Source organism: Centroberyx gerrardi, chromosome 3, assembly GCF_048128805.1.
Source record: "Centroberyx gerrardi isolate f3 chromosome 3, fCenGer3.hap1.cur.20231027, whole genome shotgun sequence".
Lineage (NCBI taxonomy): Eukaryota > Metazoa > Chordata > Actinopteri > Beryciformes > Berycidae > Centroberyx > Centroberyx gerrardi.
The window spans coordinates 8,129,969-8,153,484 of NC_135999.1; the positions used below are offsets into that span (position 1 = coordinate 8,129,969).

The 23,516-nt window shown below is 45.3% G+C and overlaps 1 protein-coding gene across 1 annotated transcript in view; it reads left to right on the plus strand.

Moving 5' to 3' along the window:
- Window positions 1-23,516, plus strand: part of adgrl3.1 (adhesion G protein-coupled receptor L3.1) — an 83,880-nt gene that overhangs the window by 28,882 nt on the left and 31,482 nt on the right. Inside the window, exons 4-9 of the mRNA XM_071901834.2 lie at window positions 206-220; window positions 1,430-2,218; window positions 15,916-16,329; window positions 17,740-17,843; window positions 18,664-18,849; window positions 20,551-20,589. Coding sequence (XP_071757935.2) covers window positions 206-220; window positions 1,430-2,218; window positions 15,916-16,329; window positions 17,740-17,843; window positions 18,664-18,849; window positions 20,551-20,589 — 1,547 coding nt within the window. The remainder of the gene's footprint in view (window positions 1-205; window positions 221-1,429; window positions 2,219-15,915; window positions 16,330-17,739; window positions 17,844-18,663; window positions 18,850-20,550; window positions 20,590-23,516) is intronic.

Sequence of the window (23,516 nt, forward strand, 5' to 3'; positions counted from 1 at the left end):
CACGGAGAGCATCCTGGCACTCTCACAAGGTTAGGATGAAATATGAGAACGATTATGGAGATCTGAGATTGTATTATCATGATTTCCTTATTATTGCATCATTAATCTATTTTTGTCTCTTGTCTCTGTCTCTCTATCTCTCTCCGTCTCTGTCTCTCTCTCTCTCGCTCTCGTTCTTCAAATCTTTCGCCTATGGCTCGAGCAGAAGTAGAGCAGAAAGGTAAGTCTGGGAGATGTTCACGCACACACGCACGTGCACACACACACACACACACACACACACACACACACACACACAAATCTGGGGTGGAGTGTCACTTTTTGATGCCAATGCCTGAAGCGCTTTGTACCTAGTGACAGAATGACATCTCTTTCAAACTCAGTGCTGCTATATTAAGACAGTGTGATCTCTGCGTATAGAGGCAATTTGGAGACAGTGGTTCTCATTAGACATACTCTGGGCCTATATGATTTCATGGTATCATGTTGAATGTCACTTAACAAACTCTCCATGGGTAGAGAACCTTTTTTATGAGGAGCCAATGAACAGAAAATCACATTGACATTTAATATTTCAAATGCTTCACCGGAATATAAAAGTTATGCCAGTGCTTTGAATAGCCATCGAAAATTCAGTCAATATTCCCGGCCCTTTGAGCGGAATCTGGAGTTATATTATGAAGGAGAATGGGAAAACCACAGTGCACATCTGGCCCTTCTCTTTCTTTTTGCGTGTCTCTGATGTGTGTGTGTGTGTGTGTGTGTGCGCGCGCGTGTGTGTGTGTGTGTGTGTGACAGCATTCCAGTCAAATTACAAAAGTCCCCAAGACTCCGGTCGCTCTGGCTTCCCAGAATTTACTACCTCTCCCACATCAGTCATAAAACACGACCCCGGTATTCCAAGATGGGAATAGAGAGCATGGGGTGGGAAATGAATTATTGGAACAATTGCAGAAACAGCAGGGGATAAAAGACGTGTACAGCTCTGCACTTGGTGGTTTCTGACAGAAATAGAAAGAAAGAGAAAGGAAGAAAGAACTCGGAGACTAATGAGGAGCAAGGGAGGGAGGGAGAAATGGGAATGTAGGGAAAAGGGGAAGCAGAACAAAATGTACCATTTCCTTTTTTCCTCTTAGCTGTGAAAGAAGGCTATTATCTGTTGAATAGGATGCATGCTGTTGCCATGCATTAGAATCAACAGGGACAATACACCAAGCATACGGTACAACACAATGAGCCTATGATCTATCATCACTGACTGGTTAAGTTAAAACACAACGTAAAGTTTATGAAAAGAGACTGTAAATAACATTTTGCAGGTGCTGTGGATAACCTTTCATAAATAGAGTATATTTGACATTTTACAGAGACTGCATAAAGATGTATCGATACTTCTTGTGATGTGAACATCTTGTCATTTGTCCCTCAGTGTTTCTGTGCCCTGGCATCCTGCGAGGAGTGTACCAAAGCGAACATCTCTTTGAGTCCGACCACCAGTCCGGCGCCTGGTGCAAAGACCCGCTGCAGGCCTCAGACAAGATCTACTACATGCCCTGGACGCCCTACCGCACAGACACGCTGACAGAGTACTCCTCCAAGGAGGACTTCATCGCGGGCCGTCCCACCACCACCTACAAACTCCCGCACCGCGTGGACGGCACGGGCTTCGTGGTCTACGACGGCGCGCTCTTCTTCAACAAGGAGCGCACCCGCAACATCGTGAAGTTCGACCTGCGCACGCGCATCAAGAGCGGCGAGGCCATCATCGCCAACGCCAACTACCACGACACCTCGCCGTACCGCTGGGGCGGCAAGTCGGACATCGACCTGGCGGTGGACGAGAACGGGCTGTGGGTGATCTACGCCACGGAGCAGAACAACGGGCGCATAGTGGTGAGCCAGCTCAACCCCTACACCCTGCGCATCGAGGGCTCCTGGGACACCAGCTACGACAAGCGCACCGCCTCCAACGCCTTCATGATCTGCGGCGTGCTGTACGTGGTCAAGACGGTCTACGAAGACGACGACAACGAGGGGACGGGCAACAAGATCGACTACATGTACAACACCGACAAGAGCAAGGAGACGGTGGTTAGCATACCGTTCCCTAACTCCTACCAGTACATCGCCGCGGTGGATTACAACCCTCGAGACAACCTGCTCTACGTGTGGAATAACTACCACGTGGTCAAGTACTCGCTGGACTTCGGCAACAACGGTAAGCGCCGTTTCTCCGTTTTCATTTCTTCTCGCTTCATGCTTTTTCTTCCCTTTTGACTTTGTACCATATGCATAATACTCCTAGGAAAAGAGTGTTGATTTGCCTCACTGAATTGATTGGGAAGGCTGTGAGGTGATGTAAAGCACAGGGAAGTAATTCCAACATGAAATACATTATCATATTTGTAATGCTTTTATATATTTATTTCAATGATAAATGCATTTTAGTTCTTGTGACATAATGGATACTTACAGCCCCTAATCTTCCCTCGATAATTAATTCAGCAAAGTAAGGAAAACGAAAAAAAAAAATAGCAAAGCGCCATCTGTGCCGTCACGGTTCACCATTCTGTGTGTTTGCCTACATTAAGGGGTATCTCCCCCGATGGCATCTGCAATGTTTTTAGAAGTCAAGAAAAAAAAATTGGAGATTGACTATTTTAGAACAGTGTTCCTGAGAAACATTGGACCCGGAAATACCACTGCTGTTGACACTGCAGATGCCAGCAGTACTGCTGTTTGTGCTACTATTTTTTTGCTATTTTTGCTATTTGTTTTTTTTTTTTCAGCTACCCAAAGAATAAGTTCACAATGAAACCATCAACACTACCCCGATAGCTTTATTCCTTCAGAAGCATATTTCCACTGAATGTTATGGTGACCCCACAGCACATATACTGTAAATGCGTCTTGCCTTTTACCACTCGCCATTCTTCTCTTTAGCTTACACCCAGCCGCCGACCAACTTATAATGCATTTCTTTTGAATGGACCCAGGAGTGTCTGAGATGGAGGAGTGGAGGGAGGCGACTGAGTGATCTCTAACCCAGAGCGAGCCTCTCTTGGCTCTGGTGTGAGGGCAGAACCTCCACCCGCCCCTCTCTCACACACACACACACACACACACACACACCCTTTTCTGGATGGAAGGGCTTAGGCCCCTGGAGCCTGAAGGGCTATTTGCCCAGTATAATTGCCTTTCAACACCTTTCCATGGAGTGGTCAAGGCAGTCTGGCTGCGTGTCTTATTAAATGATGTCTGAATTATCGCATGCTCTTACACGCAGTTAGGAGACGCAGTACAAGGAATTATAGAGAGAGGCAGCATTAAACTTGGTTTCTACCGATCAGTATGTGTGTGAGAAGAGGGGTCGGGGTGTAAGTGTGCGTGTCCGTGTGCCTGTGCACCGGGCAATAGAAACTTTTGCACGCGTTTATGAATGCATAATCATGTGTGTGTATGTGTATATGAGTGTGCGCTAATGTGCTAATGTACGTACAGTTTGAGTTTGTCTATGCATGAAGTGCGTATGTGTTTATCGGTGCGCGCGCGAGAGTGTGATCACTCTTATAATGGAGCTCTGGGTGTCTCAGGAGGCTCTAAAGAGGAGATCAATGGGGATTCAATGTAGAGAACGACCTCCAGAGCACAGCAACAAGCCAGACTGCTGACCAGGGGGAGATAAATACATACAATCAATGATGCCGCCCCGCTCCCCGACTCTCCTCCTCGCTCCGCTCCCTCACTCAATGAAGACAAGGAATAAATTAACTACCTCAACTGCATGATTTTCTCTTTCTCCGGGAAAAAAAAAAAAAAAAAAGTCGATTCATTGAAGTTTTTTTCGGTGTGTTTTTCAATTCATCCCCTATTCCCTAGAAACTCAAACATGTTTTTTCCTCTTTATTTCATCTGCTCTCAACCATACACAAAGCCATGGAGTTAGATCGGGGTTTACATTCACTTTAATGTTGCTTTATTAGATAGTGAGTACATAGCAGGGCGACTCGGGGAAGGTCTTTAGCTGGATTCCAACTCTCCGTGCTCCAGCCCAGGTGTTTTTTTCTCCGTCGGTTCGGGGAAGCGGGCCAAGGAAAACTGAGGGTTTCCACTCGTTACTGATGTGGCGTAATGCCGGTTTCTGCCTTTGCTTTGGCTCGTATCTACTTCTTTAAGATGTAAACTGAGGCAGGAAATGGGCCATGGAGTAAGACAAGGCCGAGGTAGTCCTCTGAGAACCAAGTGTAATTGGGGTACAACGCAGAGAGCACCAATTACTGTGTTGTGTCTGTCCGACCGGCGAACAAAGGCGGCTGATTGGACCGTTCAGAACGAGGTCATTCTGAGGTATTATGCGGCTTTTTTGGGGGAAATTGGCAGTTCGTTCTTTAGGGGCGCGCATCTGAACGTGCATGCGCGCCCCACGCCTGTTTGCAAACACACACAGGAGTCAAACACAGCTCAACTATCCTATGCTGAGATACTGTAGCAGACGGTTTGCTTTAAGCATCAGCGTTTGAACATCAATGGGAAGATGGAAATAGAACAAAGCTGAGTTCACCTCAGACAAACAGATATACGGCGAGGGTTCAACTCAAGTATTTCCATCTGACTGTTAATGCAGCAGGCGGCAGACGCTGATCTTTTTGAAATGCATATGCCTCCTCCCTTGGTAATTAGAGGGAAAGTGAACTGCCTCTCTACACGTATTGTTTGCAGTGAGTGTTTGAGCGCTTATTCTTTTGTCTGTTAACCCCTCTGTCTCTCTCTCTCTTTCTCTTCCTCTCTCTCATAGACAAACACATGCACACACACACACACACACACACGCAGGCAGAAAACTCAATATTTCCCCTGCCCTCCTCATCTATCTTTCTCTTTCGCACGCATTGTTTTCTGCTGTTTTTTTCCCCTCCATCTTCCCTTTCTCCCTCTTAATCTGCCCTCCTTTTTCCGCTCCCGCCCCTATCTCAGCTCATGCGAGGCTATTTCATCAAGTGTCCTCAGATGTATATATTATAGAGGCTTGGTGTATGAATGCCTCCATAAAGTCAGAGTCAAAGTCACTTGTCTCCGCGTCCCCCCCCCCCTCCTCTTCCCCTTCCCACACTCCCTCAACACTCTCTCACTCTCTACTGTTTATGGAGTTGTTTCATCATGTCTTCTTACATGCATATTATAGAGGCCTGCCCTACGCAAGCGGCATGGCTCCGATGAAACACTTGAATAATTTATCACCTCCAGTCTGCCTTGCCACACTTTAGAAAGTTTCCCCCAACAAAGTCGCAAAATTATTCATGTTATCTGCATCTTCGGGAGGGGAGGGGCGAAGCAGGGCTAAAACTGAATAGATCTAGACGTGTACACACTGCCTTTCACATCTTGCTTTCACTCATGTTCTTCTTCTTTGTCTTGCCCCCCCCCCCCCCCCTTTCTCTCTGTCTTGCTGTTTTGTTTTGTTTTCTCTTCCTCTTTGGTACAACTTTTCACACGCTTAAAGTCTCATATACTTTCTCTTGCTTATGCACTCATAGGCGTTGATATCTATTTTATTTCAGGTGAGACAATCCGATGGCATATTCAAGACAGAGCCTGCACATTGAAATTGCTGTTAAAGGAACAGTGCACGGTTATGAAATGTGTTCTGTGCAACTCTAGAGGTAATTTTTGCCCCATCAAATAGTAAAAGTGTTGAAAAATAATGTAAATACTCAACCATATCAATATTTTTTATGTTCCTGCATCATACTAACCCAGTGGTTCTCAAACTTTTTCTGTCATGCCCCCCTTTGGAGGAAGAAAAATGTTCATGCCCCCCGCCCCAACAAAATGGTGACAAAATGGGCCAGGTTTAACTTTATTGAAATGACATCAAGATCATGAACATTCCCTTCACCTTTCTTTCAGTAATTTGTTGTGCAAATAAAAAAAGCAACTTCCTCTTCAACTTTATCAAACCACTTTTTGTGACATTTGTCACTAGATTGCTCCATCAGTCTGTGTGCTTTTTCAAAAATAGAGAAAAATCAAATAAAATTTGCAATCACTTTTCTAGAACGATAACAATAAAGTTCACTAGATTGCTCCATCAGTCTGCGTGCTTTTTCAAAATTAGAGAAAAATAAAATAAAATTTGCAATCGCTTTGCTAGAACGATAACAAAGTTCAGTCTGTGCAAAAAAAGAGAACAAATGCAGATATTTGGCAAGAAAGATGACCAAGTCAATTTGTGAGAGCTCAAGTCTTATCACTGCATTAGTGGCTGCAATGAGCCTGTTTTGCACTGCTAACCTAACCCTTGGTTTTTGGTTGATTACCGTCCCACTTTGTCTTGTTTGTCTCGGAAGCATCGCTTGTTTTTCTTTTCGTCCCTGTCAAATATCTCTCCATTCTGTAAACCTACAGACTCTGTCTGAATGAACACCATTGCTAACGTGAAAGCACGGTTTGTTTATTGTTCCGCCGTGAAAAAGATTCCGACGTCAAAACATTAGTTCCGCACTACATTTCCCCCCCCGGTCACGCACGCCCCCCCTGTCATGCCTCTGTGCCCCCCAGGGGGGGCACTTTGAGAAACGCTGTACTAACCCAATGCTTAGTTCAGTGAGATATTTTAAAAATCAGAGGCGCAATCCTCAATCTTAATTAGAGAGTAATCAGATATAGACAAGCTATCCAATTCTACACAGTTATGGAGGGATGACCTCTACTTGCCACTCTGTCAGTTTACGGAAATCTAAAGCTTCACCTTTGAACTCTTAATGGCTGGAGTCACAATGTTCCATTTCCAAAGGAAGTCAAGCATGGAGTATCTATTGTCTTTACCTCTCTCCCTCTCCCCCTCCTCACCCTTTCCTCTTCTCTCCTCTCCTCTCCTCACCCTCTCCTCTCCTCTCCTCTCCTCACCCTCTCCTCTCCTCTCCTCACCCTCTCCTCTCCTCTCCTCTCCTCACCCTCTCCTCTCCTCTCCTCTCCTCACCCTCTCCTCTCCTCTCCTCACCCTCTCCTCTCCTCTCCTCACCCTCTCCTCTCCTCTCCTCTCCTCTCCCTTCCTTCCTTGGCACCAGATTGCAATCAAGCGGCAGTGCTAAGTAGTGCAGGAAATGTTGGAAACAGGCTAAAGTGGAGAGAATAACAGGACTTAATGGTTGGAGTGGAGACCTTCTTTCACCAGATCACTGATTAGGCTCGCCCTCAGCACACTCCTGGCCTGTCGCAACGAGGTCTGCGTGTGTGTGTGCGCGTGTGTGTGTGTTTGTTGTGTCTGAGTGTGTGTTGCTGAGAGGAGAGATATGACTATCTGAATAGAGACACACCACCTCAACTTTCTTTCACTTCTCTCTCTCTGTTTCTTTCTCCCTATTTTGCTGTTTTTTCCTCTTTGGCGCCACTCTGTGTGTGTGTGTGTGTGTGTGTGTGTGTGTGTGTGTGTGTGTGTGTGTGTGTGTGGTGATTAAATGTGTATATGTGTGTAAATGTTGATTACTGTTCAGGAGTCACATTTGGGTCTCAAGTGCTAGGTGACTTGATTTGGCAAAAGAAAAGTGGTGTATTAAACTGGACTCTTGTGGGCTCTGTGTGTGTGTGTGTGTGTGTGTGTGTGTGCGTGTGCGTGTGCGTGTGTGTGTGTGTGTGTCTCAAAACGAAGGACATGATTGCTTTGACTCCATTTTTGACTCCATTTTCACAGTTTCAAAGTGCAAAACTCTTAACTGATCCTAATTTTGGTCTCAAAATCACATCTAGCATGTAAAATAAAAACAACTGTGTCAAATGAGGTAGTACCTCCTGCAAAAGGTTTATCCTAGCATCAAGACATTGGATAAGTTCCATGTTGGATTTTAGTCACTGCTGCCTTTTAAAGGGATATGGTCAATATCAAATCATACTGCAAACAAAAAATAACAGAAAAGCTCTCCAACCTCAATTTACAAGTATCTATCTGCAGCAAGCATTCCCTGTTATATCAAAGCCCTGCACACTGGTATATATTGTACAAGGCAAAATGAATGCAATCTGTCCATTATGATACAAGAGAGACACAAAAAAGAAAGACTACATGTGTCCACAACACTCCCTCTCTCTCTTCCCCTCTTTCCTTTCTGTAGGTATACACTTCTCTCCCTCCCTCTGTAATCTTCCCTCTCCTCCACCTGCATCCGCCTCCTCCCGCTCCTCCCTCCTCCCTCCCTCCCTCCCTATCCCCTCTCCCTGTTTCCCAAATAGATTACGACACAGCCGTCTCAGCAGAGACTGAACTCTGCTTCAGAGACTCTGATGCACCTGTTCCTTGCCTGCAGTGTGTCCTCATCGATTGGATTGCCCCAGCCTGGCCCCTCTGCGTGTATTTGGCCACAGCGCTGCTTCTCTTCTGCCAAACAGCAGATGCCAAATTAAGCAGGCCTAGCCAGGACAACAGAGTGGATGGGAAACCCATGGCCTTGCAGAAAGTAAATACAGGAGAGAGCAGCGAGGGGAGCGTGTCATTCTGTGTTGCATTCAGATTTCCTTTTAAAAATATATGAAAAGTGCAGGGGGGCAGCAAAGTGGTTCCACTCCTGAACGTCTAAATGATCAGCTGTGATTCCTTTGATGATGAACTGTGGGCAGCAAAACGTTAAACACTCACTGGTCACTTTGCCAAAGGTTATATCCTTTGTTACAATACTCAGTCCCACCAGGATTTCGTGGAGTTTTTTTGTGATTATTGCGGCCAAAAATGCTTGATTTTGCTGCGGCTTTTCTCAAAAATTGCGATACAATTTGCGAGGTTTTATGTGCTCTTTTTGCGGTAAAATTGCGGGAATTGGGAAAAATTGCAAGCAAAGGAAAAATTTCTCTCTCTCTCTCTCTCTCTTACACACTCACGCACACACACACACACACACACAGCTTCCCCCTATTCTCTCCCACTCTCCGTTAAGCTATTAACTCTTCCAAGAGCTTGAATTTTGCACTCACCTCGATTCTTGCTGCTTTTGTTTGGTTTTGCACGGTCTATGGCAGTAATTTTTGTTGGCAGGTGAGTTTTGTTCATCTTCCACCTGAATGCGCGCTGCGATGACGCAAGTTACCACGACACCGAATGCGACAATTGGTCCAAATCACAAGCGGTCTGTTTTTTTTTTGGCCATTTCATGCGGAAAAGTTGCGGCAATTTTGCAAAACTGCAAGCAAATATATTCAGAGATTTCTTGAATTTGCATTAATTATTGCGATCGCAAAATCGCAAGTTCCTGGAGGGACTGAATACTGTAATGATGATTTGACTGAATGCTTAGGCTATATCCCTACTTTTTGTCCTCACAGGCCTGGCTAACATGAGTTAGAATCCACAATCTGGACGCTGATGCAAATATTTCTTTATTTATTAAACAGGAAAAAAAACAGTCTGTCCCATTAGCTTTTTGCTTTGAACAAGGGAACATCCCCTGATTAGGAAAGAAGCATGTAATTGCCAAAGTTGCTGCAGGTGACTCCAACCTGTACAGAGGGATGGCATGATTATGCAACTGGCACGGCAGCAGAGTGGAGCAGTCGTGTCTCTGTACATGAAACATTAGCTGTGGAACTTGGTGGTGCCTGGCAGCCATTTTGAGGGAAGCTCTATTAGTTGAGGTTGTTTTCTATCTCTAAGTATCACTGCTTTGAAGTGCTCCATTCTGTCTTATCAGCAGGCTAGAGCTACTCGCCACAAGCTGTGTGTGTGTGTGTGTGTGTGTGTCACATTGTGCATAAGAGAGTGAAAGTAAATGTCTGTACAAGTGTGTGTGTGAGTGTGTGTGTGTGCCAGCCATAGGGGCAGTGTGTTATCGCAGTATGCAGCCCTATTGAATGTCTGTGCTCCTATCCAGCCTCGAAAGCTTTGTGCCCTCCAGTTAGATTGTCATTCTGCTATTACCCCTCTGGATCCATCCCTCCCTACTGTTCAGGACCGTGTGTGTGTGTGTGTGTGTGTGTGTGTGTGGAGGCTAGGAGGACGGTAATTTTTGAGAACACTGCAAAGAAAGTAAAGAAGTCGTCTTGCGTATTAGGGAGAGCCTTTGAGTAGAACACATGCTACCTTTCAGCTCTGCGAAACTTTCCTCGTAATCCAAATCCCCCTTCTCTCCCGTCTCTGTTTCTCCTCTCTCACACACTCTCTCTCTCTCTCTCTCTCTCTCTCTCTCTCTCTCTCTCTCTCTCTCAGTATCTGTCTGGCGTGCATATTCCGTAGACGTTTCTGAAGATGTGGGAAAGTTGCCAGGGGAAGTTCGTTTTCCCTCTCCTCTCTCCCCTGTCTTCTACCTCTGTGTTGTAGATTTACGATCCCTCTGTTTACCAAGTGGGAAGTCAACAAGAGCGTTCTCAGCAACAGAGCGCAGGCAGAGACAGGCAGTTTTACCCACACAAAAAATTTCCCCCATCACCGCGCCACATACACACACACACACACACACACACACAGACACACACAATGTCGTGTCTGCATGTCAGATGATCCTGTGTTGGCGTCCCAGGCTGATTGACAGCGTCTCTATGGCCCTTCGAGTGTGGTGACAGATAGACAACTCCAGGAACCAGTTTACTGCCAGCCTGCCATTGTCTCACCAGTCCCTGGGCTGTTCACATACTTCAGGCCAGGGAAACAAACACAATAGAATAGAATAGAACAGAATAGAATAGAATAGAATAGAATAGAACAGAGTGGTTGAAGTCCTGTCTATCCAGCCTTAGTACTGCAGCAGGACTTCCTCCTTGCGGTGGCACACCAGTGCAGCAGCAGTGCAGCAAGTTATATAAAAAGTTGCAGTATCACTTTAGATTAGGGAACACATATTAACTATTCATAAATTGCTTATTAACATGCATATTAGTAGTGTATTGGTTCATTATTAGTCATTACAAACCACTTATTAGCACCGTATTCTACAAGTATAGTCCATTAACTATGGGTTTTCCCTCAATAGCCTCTGAATTAGTGCTTATAGCAGTCAGTAAGGAAGTTGTTGCACATGAATTGGGCTCTTAATATGCATTTCCTGTACAATTTAGGTAGGAAACCAATATATTTTGTTAGTGTATTGTAAACCAATAGACATTTTCAAATGATTCATATGAATTAAAGTTATTCAGAAAGCCTAATTAAGGGAGAATAAGTCTTCTTGTGATACTAGCACCTTATAAGCCCCATACTGAGAAAAGCGTACTGAATGGAAATGCATACTAAGAGCCTAATTAATGTGCAACAACTTCCTTAAGCGCTATTGAGGGAAAACCAATACACCAATATGCATGTTAATAAGCAATTTATTAATAGTTAATATGTGTTCCCTAATCTAAAGTGATTCTTGCTGCACTGCCGCTGCACTGGTGTGCCACCGCAAGGAGAAAGTCCTGCTGCAGTAAGGCTGGATAGACAGGACTTCAACCACTCTGTTCTATTCTATTCTATTCTATTCTATTCTATTCTATTCTATTCTATTGTGTTTGTTTCCCTGGTCTGAAGTATGTGAACAGCCCAGGGAATGAGGCAGAATAAGGTGCTAATACGTGTTTTGTAATGACTAATAATGAACCAATAATATGCATGTTAATAAGCAACTTATTAATAATTAATATGTGTCCCCTAATCTAAAGTGTTACAAGTTGCATTTCTTAGATGGCTTCAGCTGTAGAATAGAACGAGGATACAGGAGATGCATGTTCATCATAGCACATACTAGTGGTTGGAGTACAGATGTGTGTGCAGGGCATGCATATAGTACAAACCCATAAAGAGCGTACAGGCTTGCACTCACGTGATTGCATTTCCCTTTCCTTGTAATGCGGCCCGTGTCACACGCCTCTCAGCCGCGGCTAAGAGCGCAGCGTTTAGGTGAGGTGACATCATGAGCTTGTCATAGCGCATTTACTCAGGGCTTCCTAAGCTCAAGCGCGGGGAGATATGTCAGCCCTCATGAGGACAACCTCTAGCCTTTTCCCCTATAAATGTTTCATGAAGCTGTTATGTCATGTTCATGCAGGTCCCTACAGCACCTTTTCACAGCATAATGTGAGGCCGCTGATAAATTCATCATCTTATGTGAGCTTCTCTTTTCTGCTTTCTTTTTTCCTCTCGTGCACAAAGAGAGGACAAAAGAAAGGCATAGAGGAAGTAAACAAGAAAGAGAGTGTGTCGAGTTGAAATATAGAGATGAAAATAGGTAGAATTAGATAAAAAGTGACAGAAAGAGAGGGGGGAGAAAGTAATGAGTTAGAATATAGAGATTGAATCGGACAGAAAAATGGGAGGAGAATAGCAGAGAGAGAGAGAGAGAGATGACCAGGAAGTGTAATGTCGTTGCCCCTTGTCTGTAATGCTTGCAGGCTTTTGTGTTGCCTCACCCCAAGCTGCCAAACCCCTGTGCTTTCTGCCCCGCACTCGAATGACAGCAAACATCAACCCCCCCCCCCCACACACACACACACACACACACACACACACACATGCGCACACCCACATCATTACTCTCCTATTGTTGTGGCAGAGCCTCTAATGGAGCTTCCTGTTTTAGCGCAGATAGACACACACTTGCTCTCTGTTTCATAAGTATGCCCATGCGCGCGCACACACACACACACACACACACACACACACACACACACAGATTGACAGCGAGTCCCTAGGCCACTGCTGCCACGCATGATTGATGGTGATGTTCCGTGGAGAATGCATGAGGCAGGGTGGGAGTGATTCAGGAATGGGAGCAGCGCAGTTTAGGTACGGAAACACTCCATTGAGTTGTGAGGGAAAAGAACAGAATGTACAGGAAGAGCGGCATGTTGCGGGGCTGTCAGTCAACTAGACAGGCAGACAGAGAGAGGGAGAGAGAGAGAGAGAGAGAGACAGAGAGAGAGAGAGAGAGGGACTTTTGATGTTCTTTAATTAAACATCTAACTAAAAATCCACAGGAAAGAACATCTTCAGCTAACAGTAAATAATATGAAAACACCCTCTCCCGCCCCCCACCGCCTATACACTCACACACCTACTTCTCCCCACACACACTCACACCTTCCTTTCACCCCAATACACGTGAAAAAACATCTATAGCGTTACCCATAACGCAACACGTCACAGTAAATACGGAACCAAAACTATTTGCAGTTTTAAAGTCCCTTTAACTCAAATACACCCTGATGACTTTGCACACACCCTTATACCAGCCTTTAACTAATATATACAGTGTATATACAGTCCAAACACACCAGTCAATAACAGTTACACATAGGCCTCCAATCACCAGCAGTAAATTCATCCAATCAAACCCCTTCGCCCAGCAGAACATACAACCCCACTGAGAAACCACACATTCTAGAAGCCTTCAATGTCAGTGACCGGCATGTACTACACATATTATGGCCTGGGGCGCACAGAAACAAACCCCTTAGACAGACAGAGAGAGAGTAGGGCGGAAAATCGCTTGTGGAATCATGAAATCGGGAATTTCAACACGGAGTTAGGCTTAAAGCTGCACTAGGCAACTTCGCACCTTGGCGGCCCCAAGTGGCAGCAGGAGACAACGGGTTGAATTTTTTGAATGTTTGAAGGACTTCATTACCCAGACGTCACGTACCGTCTTCCTGGTTGTACCTGGTAGGGGTGGAGGTGATGGGAAAAACAATCTTTTTGCAGCAGGTTCATCCATCACTGGTGAGTCCAGCTTTCTCTGGACAGAGTATTTCGCTCTTAAGTTTCGATTTGACACACCCTGCGTGTGGAGAAGATTTTCCGCCAGTGACCATACATGACACCTGAAATTAATTTGTGCAAATTGTCTGAATCTACGGGGTCTTAATTAGGGGGATGGACGCTCTTCTCTGTTGCAGCACATTGCGATTTTGACTGATAAGACGAGTGTATTTTTACACAAAGAATCTGCTGCTTTAAAATATCATGGAATCAAGAGTTGAGTAGTTTCTAAGAGAGCTGCTTCTGTGTGTGCATGTGTGTTTGTGTGTGTTCTTGCCTATACGTGGACATCAGAAAATCCACATAGGTTTGTAATAAGACGATGAAACCATAATGTCATAGTGTCATCTACGGTATAGGCCTGCAAGCAAGATTTGTCGCGCTGTGATACTGTAATCACTGAGTTGTAGTTGTATGTAGTTGTATACTGTGTATATATATAGTATATATGTATATACAGTATATATGTGTGTGTGTGTGTGTGTGTGTGTGTGTGTAGGCATGCATACTATGTTTACATAAATTATTGAGTGTAAAAACACTTCAAAACATGAAAAATCTGAGAATGAGAAAGAGAAAAAAAAGGTAATTTGGTAAAAAATATAATTTACAGAGAGAGAGAGAGAGAGAGAGAGAGAGAGAGAGAAAAGAGAGAGAGAGTTTTAATAAGGGTGTGGGTTTACAAAATGGGCTCAGATTTCTGATAAGGAATTTGCTATCCTAATTGATTTTAAATGTTCTTTATATACTTTCTCCTCCTGTATATTACACTTAACGAGTTCCAAAGCCATAATTAGAGGCAAATGATTGGAACTGATAAAAAAATAATTTAAAAGGAAAGCGAGGGAAACCCGTAAATGATTATTTCCCTCCACCCGACGTTCGATCCCTGCAAAATTGATTTGTGCCAGTGCGGCTGAAAATCAAGCAAGGTTAGCGGATAGAAAGAGAAGCGGTGCTATAGGTTCACAAGGGGACACTACAGCACCTCACAGACACACTCTCCTCCTCCCTCTCCCATCACTTCATCCATTTCTTCTTTATTTCTGTCCCCTAAACAGGGTCAATGTGAATAATTGAGCCTTTTTACAATGAAATATTGACAATAGAAGAGTGTGCCATATGCATCTAAGAGGCCCTCCTGCCCCCTGTGATGTCATGTTGTTATGAATCATGCATGGCACTGAAAGGATGTTTCTTCCGCCAGGTTAGGGAGCAAGAGCCACTGCTGTGTACTAGTCCCACAGGATAGACCAATAACTTTGTGCTACGTTCACAGGACAGACCGGTAGGTTGGTCTACTGTAGGCTGGCAGCAGGGATTTCACATTCACACATTATTCCCCTTTAGTACACAGGTTTATGTTGTGTTTTCAAAATTGTATTTGTTGTTGACCGGAGTGTTCTGAACATGCCTTGAGCTCGGGAGTTTCACTGGAAGACAAAAGCAAAGACCTGGCATAGGATGACTTAGACAACAGATGGAAGCACTGGCATTGGGAAGTCATCAGAAACATGAGCTACTCCCAGTCAAGGCTGTTTAGCGTTGTGTAAATGAATGCCCGCGAATTTGCTTGTGTCTGTGTACCCACCCTCACTATACAATTTACACTTGTGGATCTCCGGGTCACTCGCAGCTGACGCAGACGGTTCGCTCGATCGCAGTTCCGTTCGCTCTGTTGTTCTTACACTTTTTCACCCGGGGAATCAATTCTAAACTCTTGTCCTGGCCTATACTTTAAGAAAGACAGAAAGAAAGAAATGTTGAGGATGTTTTCTTGACATGGATGTGGATTGTATACCACTGTCTTACTTTGCATTAGCAGTACTGCTAGTGTGTAATGCTTGTATGTTCTGTGATGTATTTTCTGTTCCTGTAATTAGAAGTCCTTATCTGGGTCAATAGAAACCAGGTGTGTTTGAACAGAGCCTATATATGTGTTAGGTAGTCTTTCTTATTTGTGTGACTGAGGAAGATGTGATCCTGATTTGCACTTTGTTTTCTTATGAGCATCATGTAATAAAGCATAAGTAGCATGCAGATTCTCTTCATACTGGTTGAATTGATACGTTCACGGAATCTACGCACCTACGTTTGAAGAGTGTTGGACTTTTAAGTGTGCGGTCTTGTGTGTCTATAGTTTAAGAAACCAGGTTCTGTCTTTGTTAGTTCTAACCCTCTCTTCTCTCTCTCTTCTCCAGACTACCGCCCTCCCATGGTCCCCCCTAACCGAGGAGGTGGAGGTGGAGGCGGTGGCGGTGGCTCCTCCTCTTCGTCTACCAGCCGCACCACCACCACCCGCTCTCCTCCCTACTACACCACCCCGCGGCCGCTCCTCACCACCTCGCCCGGCCAGCGTTACCGGACCACCACCACGGTCCGCCAGCCCGTCCTGGGCCCCGCCGGCGGGTCGTCCTCCGACACCAACCAGATCCCCGACACCAACCAGAAAGTCGGAGGCCGCTCCCCGCCGGCGCAGGTCCCGGCGGCGGACCCCCAGCCCCCGGCCCTGCCCCCGCAGGACTTCTGCAGCCCCAGGGTGACGGCTGACGTGTCGTGGCCCCAGACCCAGCAGGGCCAGACGGCCAAGCAGCCCTGTCCTGTCGGGACACTGGGTAAGGAGGCTGGGGAGGGGGATCGCCGGGCGCGTGGAGGAACTGGCCGAGTGAATGGTCCGGTCAATTGGCTGGAGTGTAGAGCTGAACAATTAATTGAAAAAAAAATCTAAATCCCAACTTCTGCAATTTCTAAATCGCAGAGGCTAATTAATTGCTTAAGAGAGAGGAGCAGCGTCCAAAATGGAATTCTGAACAAGGTGTTTTAGTCCTGCGGGTAATCTTTGGTCCATGAATCAAGTACAACATTAATGAAAACTTTAATCATACTCAAACTCAGTAAATCCTGCACACTGACATCTATTTTTATTAACAAATTCACTTTTCTTTAAATAATTTTAAAGTTATGACAAGAAAAACTTGTGATGATATGAATCACAGTTTAAATCGCAATTGCAGTATTCTGTCAAATAATCGCAATCAGATATTTGTCAATCTTTCAGCCCTACTGGAGTGTGTGTTTTTTCTTTCTTTCTTTCTTTCTTTCTTTCTTTCTTTCTTTCTTTCTTTCTTTCGTTCTTTCTTTCTTTTCTTCATTTTTTTCTCAATATATTGGTTTTTGCTGTGTAAGTCAAACCTTTTCTTCATTCATGTCACTATACAGTATGTATTATCTGCTACTAGGTTCTTCCGTGCTAAATTCTACGTTAAAAATGTTGTAGAAGCACAGCCATAACCATGTTGGGAGGTATGCTGAGCTAACTGTTTTCTCGGTGATTCACTAGGACAGTCATATCATGCGGCCTGACATGCACACAGCAGCAAACAGTCGGCCTCCAGAGCAACTCATTAAAAGAATAAAACGGCACGCATATGCACACATGCAGTGCATCGCTATTGACACACACACACACAGACACACACACACGCTTGCACACATAACACACACTGTACAAAAATGAGACCTTGATTCAGATGTACATTTCCTTGCTGCAGCTTAAAACCCATGTTGTTGGCCTCCTGGCCCTCAGTAACTGGGGCGTGAGCGCGCTGTTCATCCCCAGACATCTGAAACGTTGCCCTTTGTCTGAATGAATGTGCTGCATAATAGACACACGTACAGTACATGCCTATACAAGCATGCACAAGCACATGAATATACTGTACATGTATACAGCATGTGTACAAGCTTATTCATACACGTAGAAAAACTGCACACAATGACATCCAGGCATAAACACACACAAACATTCCTGAGCACATATTGTTTTCCTGATGGATCAATCAAAAGCTTACTGACAGACACAGAAGAACCTTCCCTTCAACACACACACACACACACACACACACACAGACACAACCCCTGCACACACACAAACTGCTCAGTGAACCCCAGGCACCTCGAGAGTCTTCGTGTCTCCTGGTGAATGTCAGCGCTGTCTCAGCCTGTTTGTTTTGCTTGTCTTGCAGGCGTGGCCACATACGTGTGCGTGGCCAAGTTGGGCTACTGGGATCCCCAAGGCCCTGACCTCAGCAACTGCACGTCGCCCTGGGTCAACCACATCATGCAGAAAGTGAGTCTGAAGGCTGCCGCCGGCCGCTGCGGCTCCCATTGAGCCCCAGTGTAAGGGTATCCATTATGGATATGGTCCTGGAGCAGTTTCTCACGCATGGAGACACATTGACCACAGGGGAAGATTTAGGCCATGTAACCAACTTCGTTTGTTAACCCAAGTCCATGTGTGTGATCTGAGAGATGCATAGCTGGTGCATAGCTGGAGGGAAATGGAAATTAGCGATAAGGTTATTTATTCACTGTGCTATCATTATATAATAGGCAAACTTGCAAAGAATGCATAGCTTTGGCACGGAAAACATTATTCTGGCCTGCGTTGCCGCTCTGGTTATCAGGATTTCCTACAGTTTAAATTTATTGCTTAGCGTGTTCTCTCCGATGAGCCATGAGGCTTTACAGGCTTTTCTTTATAAGACAAAACCTAGCTGAAATAGTCTCTGTGAAATCAGCATTGCAGCAGAGGTGCTAAAGGAGGATTTGTTAGTGTAAAGTAATCTTAAGTGTCATTATGATAACACTCATAAGAGGCGCTGAAAACATAACCATGACATTGAGTTCCTCTCACCCCTTCCGCTAACCTACACACTCATTTACAATAAACAAATCCCTTCTCTTTGCTCTCCCACCTCTCTCTTGTTCTCTCCCTCCGTCACTCCTCTTCTTCCATCTTTACCTCCCTCGCTCCATCTATATGTTCCTCCCTCTCCTTCCTCTACCGTTCCTCGGTCTCTCCATCCCTCTTTTGCCATCTCTCTCCTCATCTTTCTTCCTTCTTCCTTCTCTCTCTCTCTCTCTCTCTCTCCCTCTCTCCCTCCCAGCTCCATTCGGGCGAGACGGCAGCGATCGTGGCCAAGGAGCTGGCGGGGCAGACCAAGGGGCTTCTGCATCCTGGCGACGTGCCGTCCACGGTGCGGGCCATGGCCCAGCTGGTGGAGCTGCTGGACGTCCAGCTCAGGAACCTCACCCCCGGGGGCAAGGACAGCGCCGCCCGCAGCCTCACCAAGGTACTGTGGCCCGGGGGCGTCGGGGGTCGCCGGGGTCAGGAGGGAGGGGGTCGATGTATCACTAGGGCGTGATGGAGTAGGGTTGATGAATACCTTGTTTTTTGGTAATCAATCAGCGGTATAGATCCGCAAGACTGTGGGTGATTAGTTACTGGGTAGTGGAGGAGAAGTACGTGTGTGTGTGTGTGTAGGGGGGAGGGGGGGTACAAGGTAAAGATAGAGGACAGCGAGAAAGAGCGATGGAGGAGAGAAAAGGGAACAGAGAGAGGACATCTGTGTGTTTTTCATCAAGATTAATAACTTTGTAGCGGTTAGTGTGTTTTTTCTTCCATTCTGCAGGGGTTAGAGAAGTCTTTATGTGCAGGGTTTGATGAAGCACTAAGAACCATATATAATGTTGGAGATTTTCGGGTGATAAATAGCTGCTTTTAGACATGGGTGATGTCCTCTTCTCCACGGGGATCATTTTAACAATTTGTGCTCAACGTTTTGGGTGACAGATAACGGCGGGGTTCTTTAACTCTTTTCAGCCCGGGATCGAAACTCGAGTAAAACTTCGTCTCGGCCCTGGGACCTATGATCATTAAAACATATTTGTGCCAGAAACAGGCTTGCAAGCTGTTTTAAATCATAGCTCATAGTTTCATGAGTTATCGCTAAGAAGATGCTGCAGACAGAAAGACTCAAGTGCTTGCAGTGATCAGGATTACATCAACAGGAACTTGATTCTGAGTGCGTAAAGGATCTGTGTTTTACTACAGCGCTAGACTAGGTAACACTTCTGTTCTGGACTTTGGTCATGTAGGCATTCGCTTAAACCAGACAGGGAGTTAACCCAGTGGGGACTGGCTGACTGGCTGGCTTGCCTGGCTAATTGACTGACTGACCGGATGGCAGACTGTTTTTCGATAGTCTGCGCTGAGGTCAACAGTGATAGGCGGGGTTTAGCAGCTAGATTGACAGCCGCTGCCACCTCGAATGCCGTCACCGGCTTTATTCAGCAACAGCTTCTGAGTCACTGGGTCGGCTTTATTGTCCTTGTCTCTCTCTGCCTCTTTTTTCTCTCCCTATCTAGCTCTTTTTATCTCTCCAAGTAATCAGTTACACATGTGAAGTGAATGCATACCATTTATAAGTGGAACCAATTAATCCATGTTTTGTTGTTGACCAAATGGCCCACTAAAGGTTGAATTTGTAGAAAAAAAAGTCCATTCTCCATTGAAGAGAAAAAACGTTTCTCCCGCTTCCAATAATGACCCAATTATATATACCTAATTGAGTAATATGCCTGCTTATTATGCTAATTTTTGTTAGGAAATCGAATATGACCAATTACGCACGAGTGGCATAGTAATTAATGCCATCAATTCTCTTGACGTTAGATGCAGAGAATGAGATGGATAAAGAGGAAAATGCAGCGGTGGAGGGAGAGAGGGAGGAAGTGATGAAAAAAAGACTGGGGGAAAAAAGAGGGGAAAGACAGAGCGGGAAGAGGGAATGCAGTTATGGGGGAGGGAGGGAGGGAATGAGAGAGAAAGGAGGTGAGTGCAGAGAATAACAATATCTTCCATTCACCCAAGTCTTATTGTGTGATGTTAATGAGGTGGGTGTGCCTGCCTGCCTGTGTGTGTGTGTGTGTGTGTGTGTGTGCGTGTTTGAGAGGTGTTACATCGCTAACGACTAAATTGTTTGAATTTGCAGCTTCAGAAGAGAGAGAGGTCCTGCAGGTTTTTCACACAGGTATTTCCGCTTCCTGTCGCCCACACCATAGTTTTTTTCTTTTTGTGTGCATGTGAGTTTGTGTGTGATCACACATACAACGCTCCACATAGAATTATAATTCTATGCAGCTACAGTTGTCTTATGATTTGCATCCCGACCCTTTGAGGAGGGAGATGATGTATCAGGTCTATTCTAGTGTGTATTGTAGTCACTGGTATCTACTATCTTTACACTGGTGTCTTCTATAAACTGCTCATAAGGTTTGGATCAAAAGTTTCAGTCTCCTCAAAGGGTTTACTTTTTTTTTTTTTTTTTTTTTCCTGTTGTTGTTCAGTTTCACTTTTTTTGCATTCAGTATCAACCAGCTGATAAGAGGCCATGATCAATATCAATAATAGCTCATCTATTTTGCGATACTCTCTGCAGAATAGTAAACAGGCTTGCCTGCAACCAAATGAGTCGCTATCCATCTCCATTCAACGAAATGTCCTCTGTGCTGCTGTATCAGAGAGAATAAGACAGCCATGAACTGAGTGTGATGGATATTCTGTTGCGCATTGTTAAGAACAATGCGCAACAGAATACCCTTAAGAACAATACCTGGCTTGTGTTTTTTTTTTGGTTTTGTCCTCGTCGTCCCGTTAGTGTCGATGTTTGATTCATGTCGATGCGATTGGCTCCCACTGTGAACTGAAAATCCCTCTGAGATCATTCAGGCATGTTTCTGGTCAGCTAAAAATCACTATTGAGAACATCAAAGGACCCCACCTTCCCCATCCATGTAAATAGACTGCAGACTTTCTCTCTCTCTCTCTCTCTCTCTCCCCCTCTCCCTCTCTCTGTGTCTTCTCTCTCTGATGGGCTAGCTCTTTTTCTCCTGATGCAGCCTTTTTTTTTTTTCCCTCCCTCCCCTGAAAAGTCTTAACGTCAGCACCAGTCAGCAATGTCACATCACAGAACATGGCTTAGGACTATATGCAAGCTGGCGCACACACACACACGCACGCACACACACACACACACAGTCAACAATGATCTCCTGCCGTCACATCATAAACGACTTGATGTGCCTCCTAAATCCAATAAATGCTGTATTCATAAAGTTGCTGTTTTCAGACAGTTAGTTACAGGTTAATATCAAAACATTCCACCACACACCTTGGGTACTGCAGGGGGCTGGGAGTGATCGATTATATAATTAGCCTTAGTAATGCGAAACAAAATTATATCAACAGTCCCTAACTCTGCCAGATAGAAATGTGTGTGATTAGGGATGTGGTGTGGTGCTGCCCTCTCCTCGTTAATTATCTACAGCACTAATTGCCAAGCGAGAAGAGTGGGCAGGAGGTTTGGGTTCTTAATAGAGACAAAAAATAATTGAATTCTCTCTCTCTCCCTCTCTCTCACACACACTTCATCTCTCCTCCTCTCTCACTTCGTTTGGGGAACTGGGGACTCGTTTCATGTATATTAAATTGGCAATTTATTCATGATGAAGTTGGTGGTGTGGAGAGGCTTTGATGCTGTAGGGTGGAATGATGGAGAGAGGTAGAGTCTGCAAGGTAGACAAAGAGAGAGAGAGAGAGAGAGAGGGGGGGGGGGGAGAGGACAAGAAAGGAAACTGAGAAAGGGAGGAGAATAGGAGTAACAGAAATGGAATGTGAGAGAAAGAGAAAAACAATAAAGGGGGCAGTGAGGAGACAGTGATGCTCAATGACAATGTCTAATTTGCCCTCTATTTATGGATGGCGGGTCAGAACATGGCATGCTGTGAATTTAAAGCCTGATTTAGCCGCAAACTCATCCTGTCAGGGAAGACAAACCCCAACAACAACTGACAGATAAGCCTGCTACTCTGATGAAAACATTTTCAAAACATGCACTTTCTCAGCGCCCAGCCAAGCGAGGAAAGCAAACGGAAAAATTCCATTCTCCATTCCGCTCTCTCCTCTACCCTCCTTTCCCTGCTTCTCCTAACATCTCAGCTCAGTCGCTTTTACAAAGTGTGTTTTACTGTGTGTGCGCGCATGTACATGGACATGTGTGTGCGGATGTGTGTGTGTGTGTGGCTGTGCTCCCCCTGTGTAGCTGGGAGTAGTGGAGCAGCCCAGCTCTAGTCTGCCTTGCTGCTGCTGTTTACGCTGGATTACCCCAACGCTTCAAAGCATTTCACTTCTGCCCCATTTACTGGTGTGTGTATTAGTGTGTGTGTGTGCGCACATGTGCTACCCTATAATACATAGTCACACATAGACATACATGCGTGCGTACACACACGAACGACAGCCTTATCTGTCTCCGCAGAGTCTCTCCCCGCTTTGAAGACCCCTAAAAAACCTGTCTCCATTTTAGCCCTGGAGTCCTCATACTCATGCGGATAGAAATGTCACCAGCGGCACCAATACTTACACACACACACACGCGCACACACACACGCATTCCATCTCTGACTTTTCTGATGGGGGAGATGTCTGGACCATGAGGAAATCGCACCCCTCCTCCCCCCCCCCCCTTACCTATCTCTCGCCTCCGGAGATGTAATCTCGGTGGCACCAAATTAAATTTCAATGAAAAAAATACATGAAATTGAAAATGCAAGATAATCAAAAGTTCAATAAAAAGCAATGAAAAGTTTAATGAGAGTACAAAAAGGAGGTTATCTGAAACACGTATCGAAAGCGCGCGGGTTTTGGGAGCAGTGAGAGAACGGGAGCGGTGCCACTGCTGTCATATCTGCAGCGCGAACATGGCATCCACTCCTCTCTCTCTCTCTCTGTCTCTCTCTCTCCCTCTCTCTCTCTCCCTCTCTCTCTCTGTCTCTCTCTCTCTCTCTCCCTCTCTGTCTCTCTCTCTCTGCTGCCCGGACTGCTACTGTAGAGCAAGTGGAGCAGAATGATCCACTGCAATGCTTTTCCCAGCCCCTTGTGCACATCCTCGAACACACA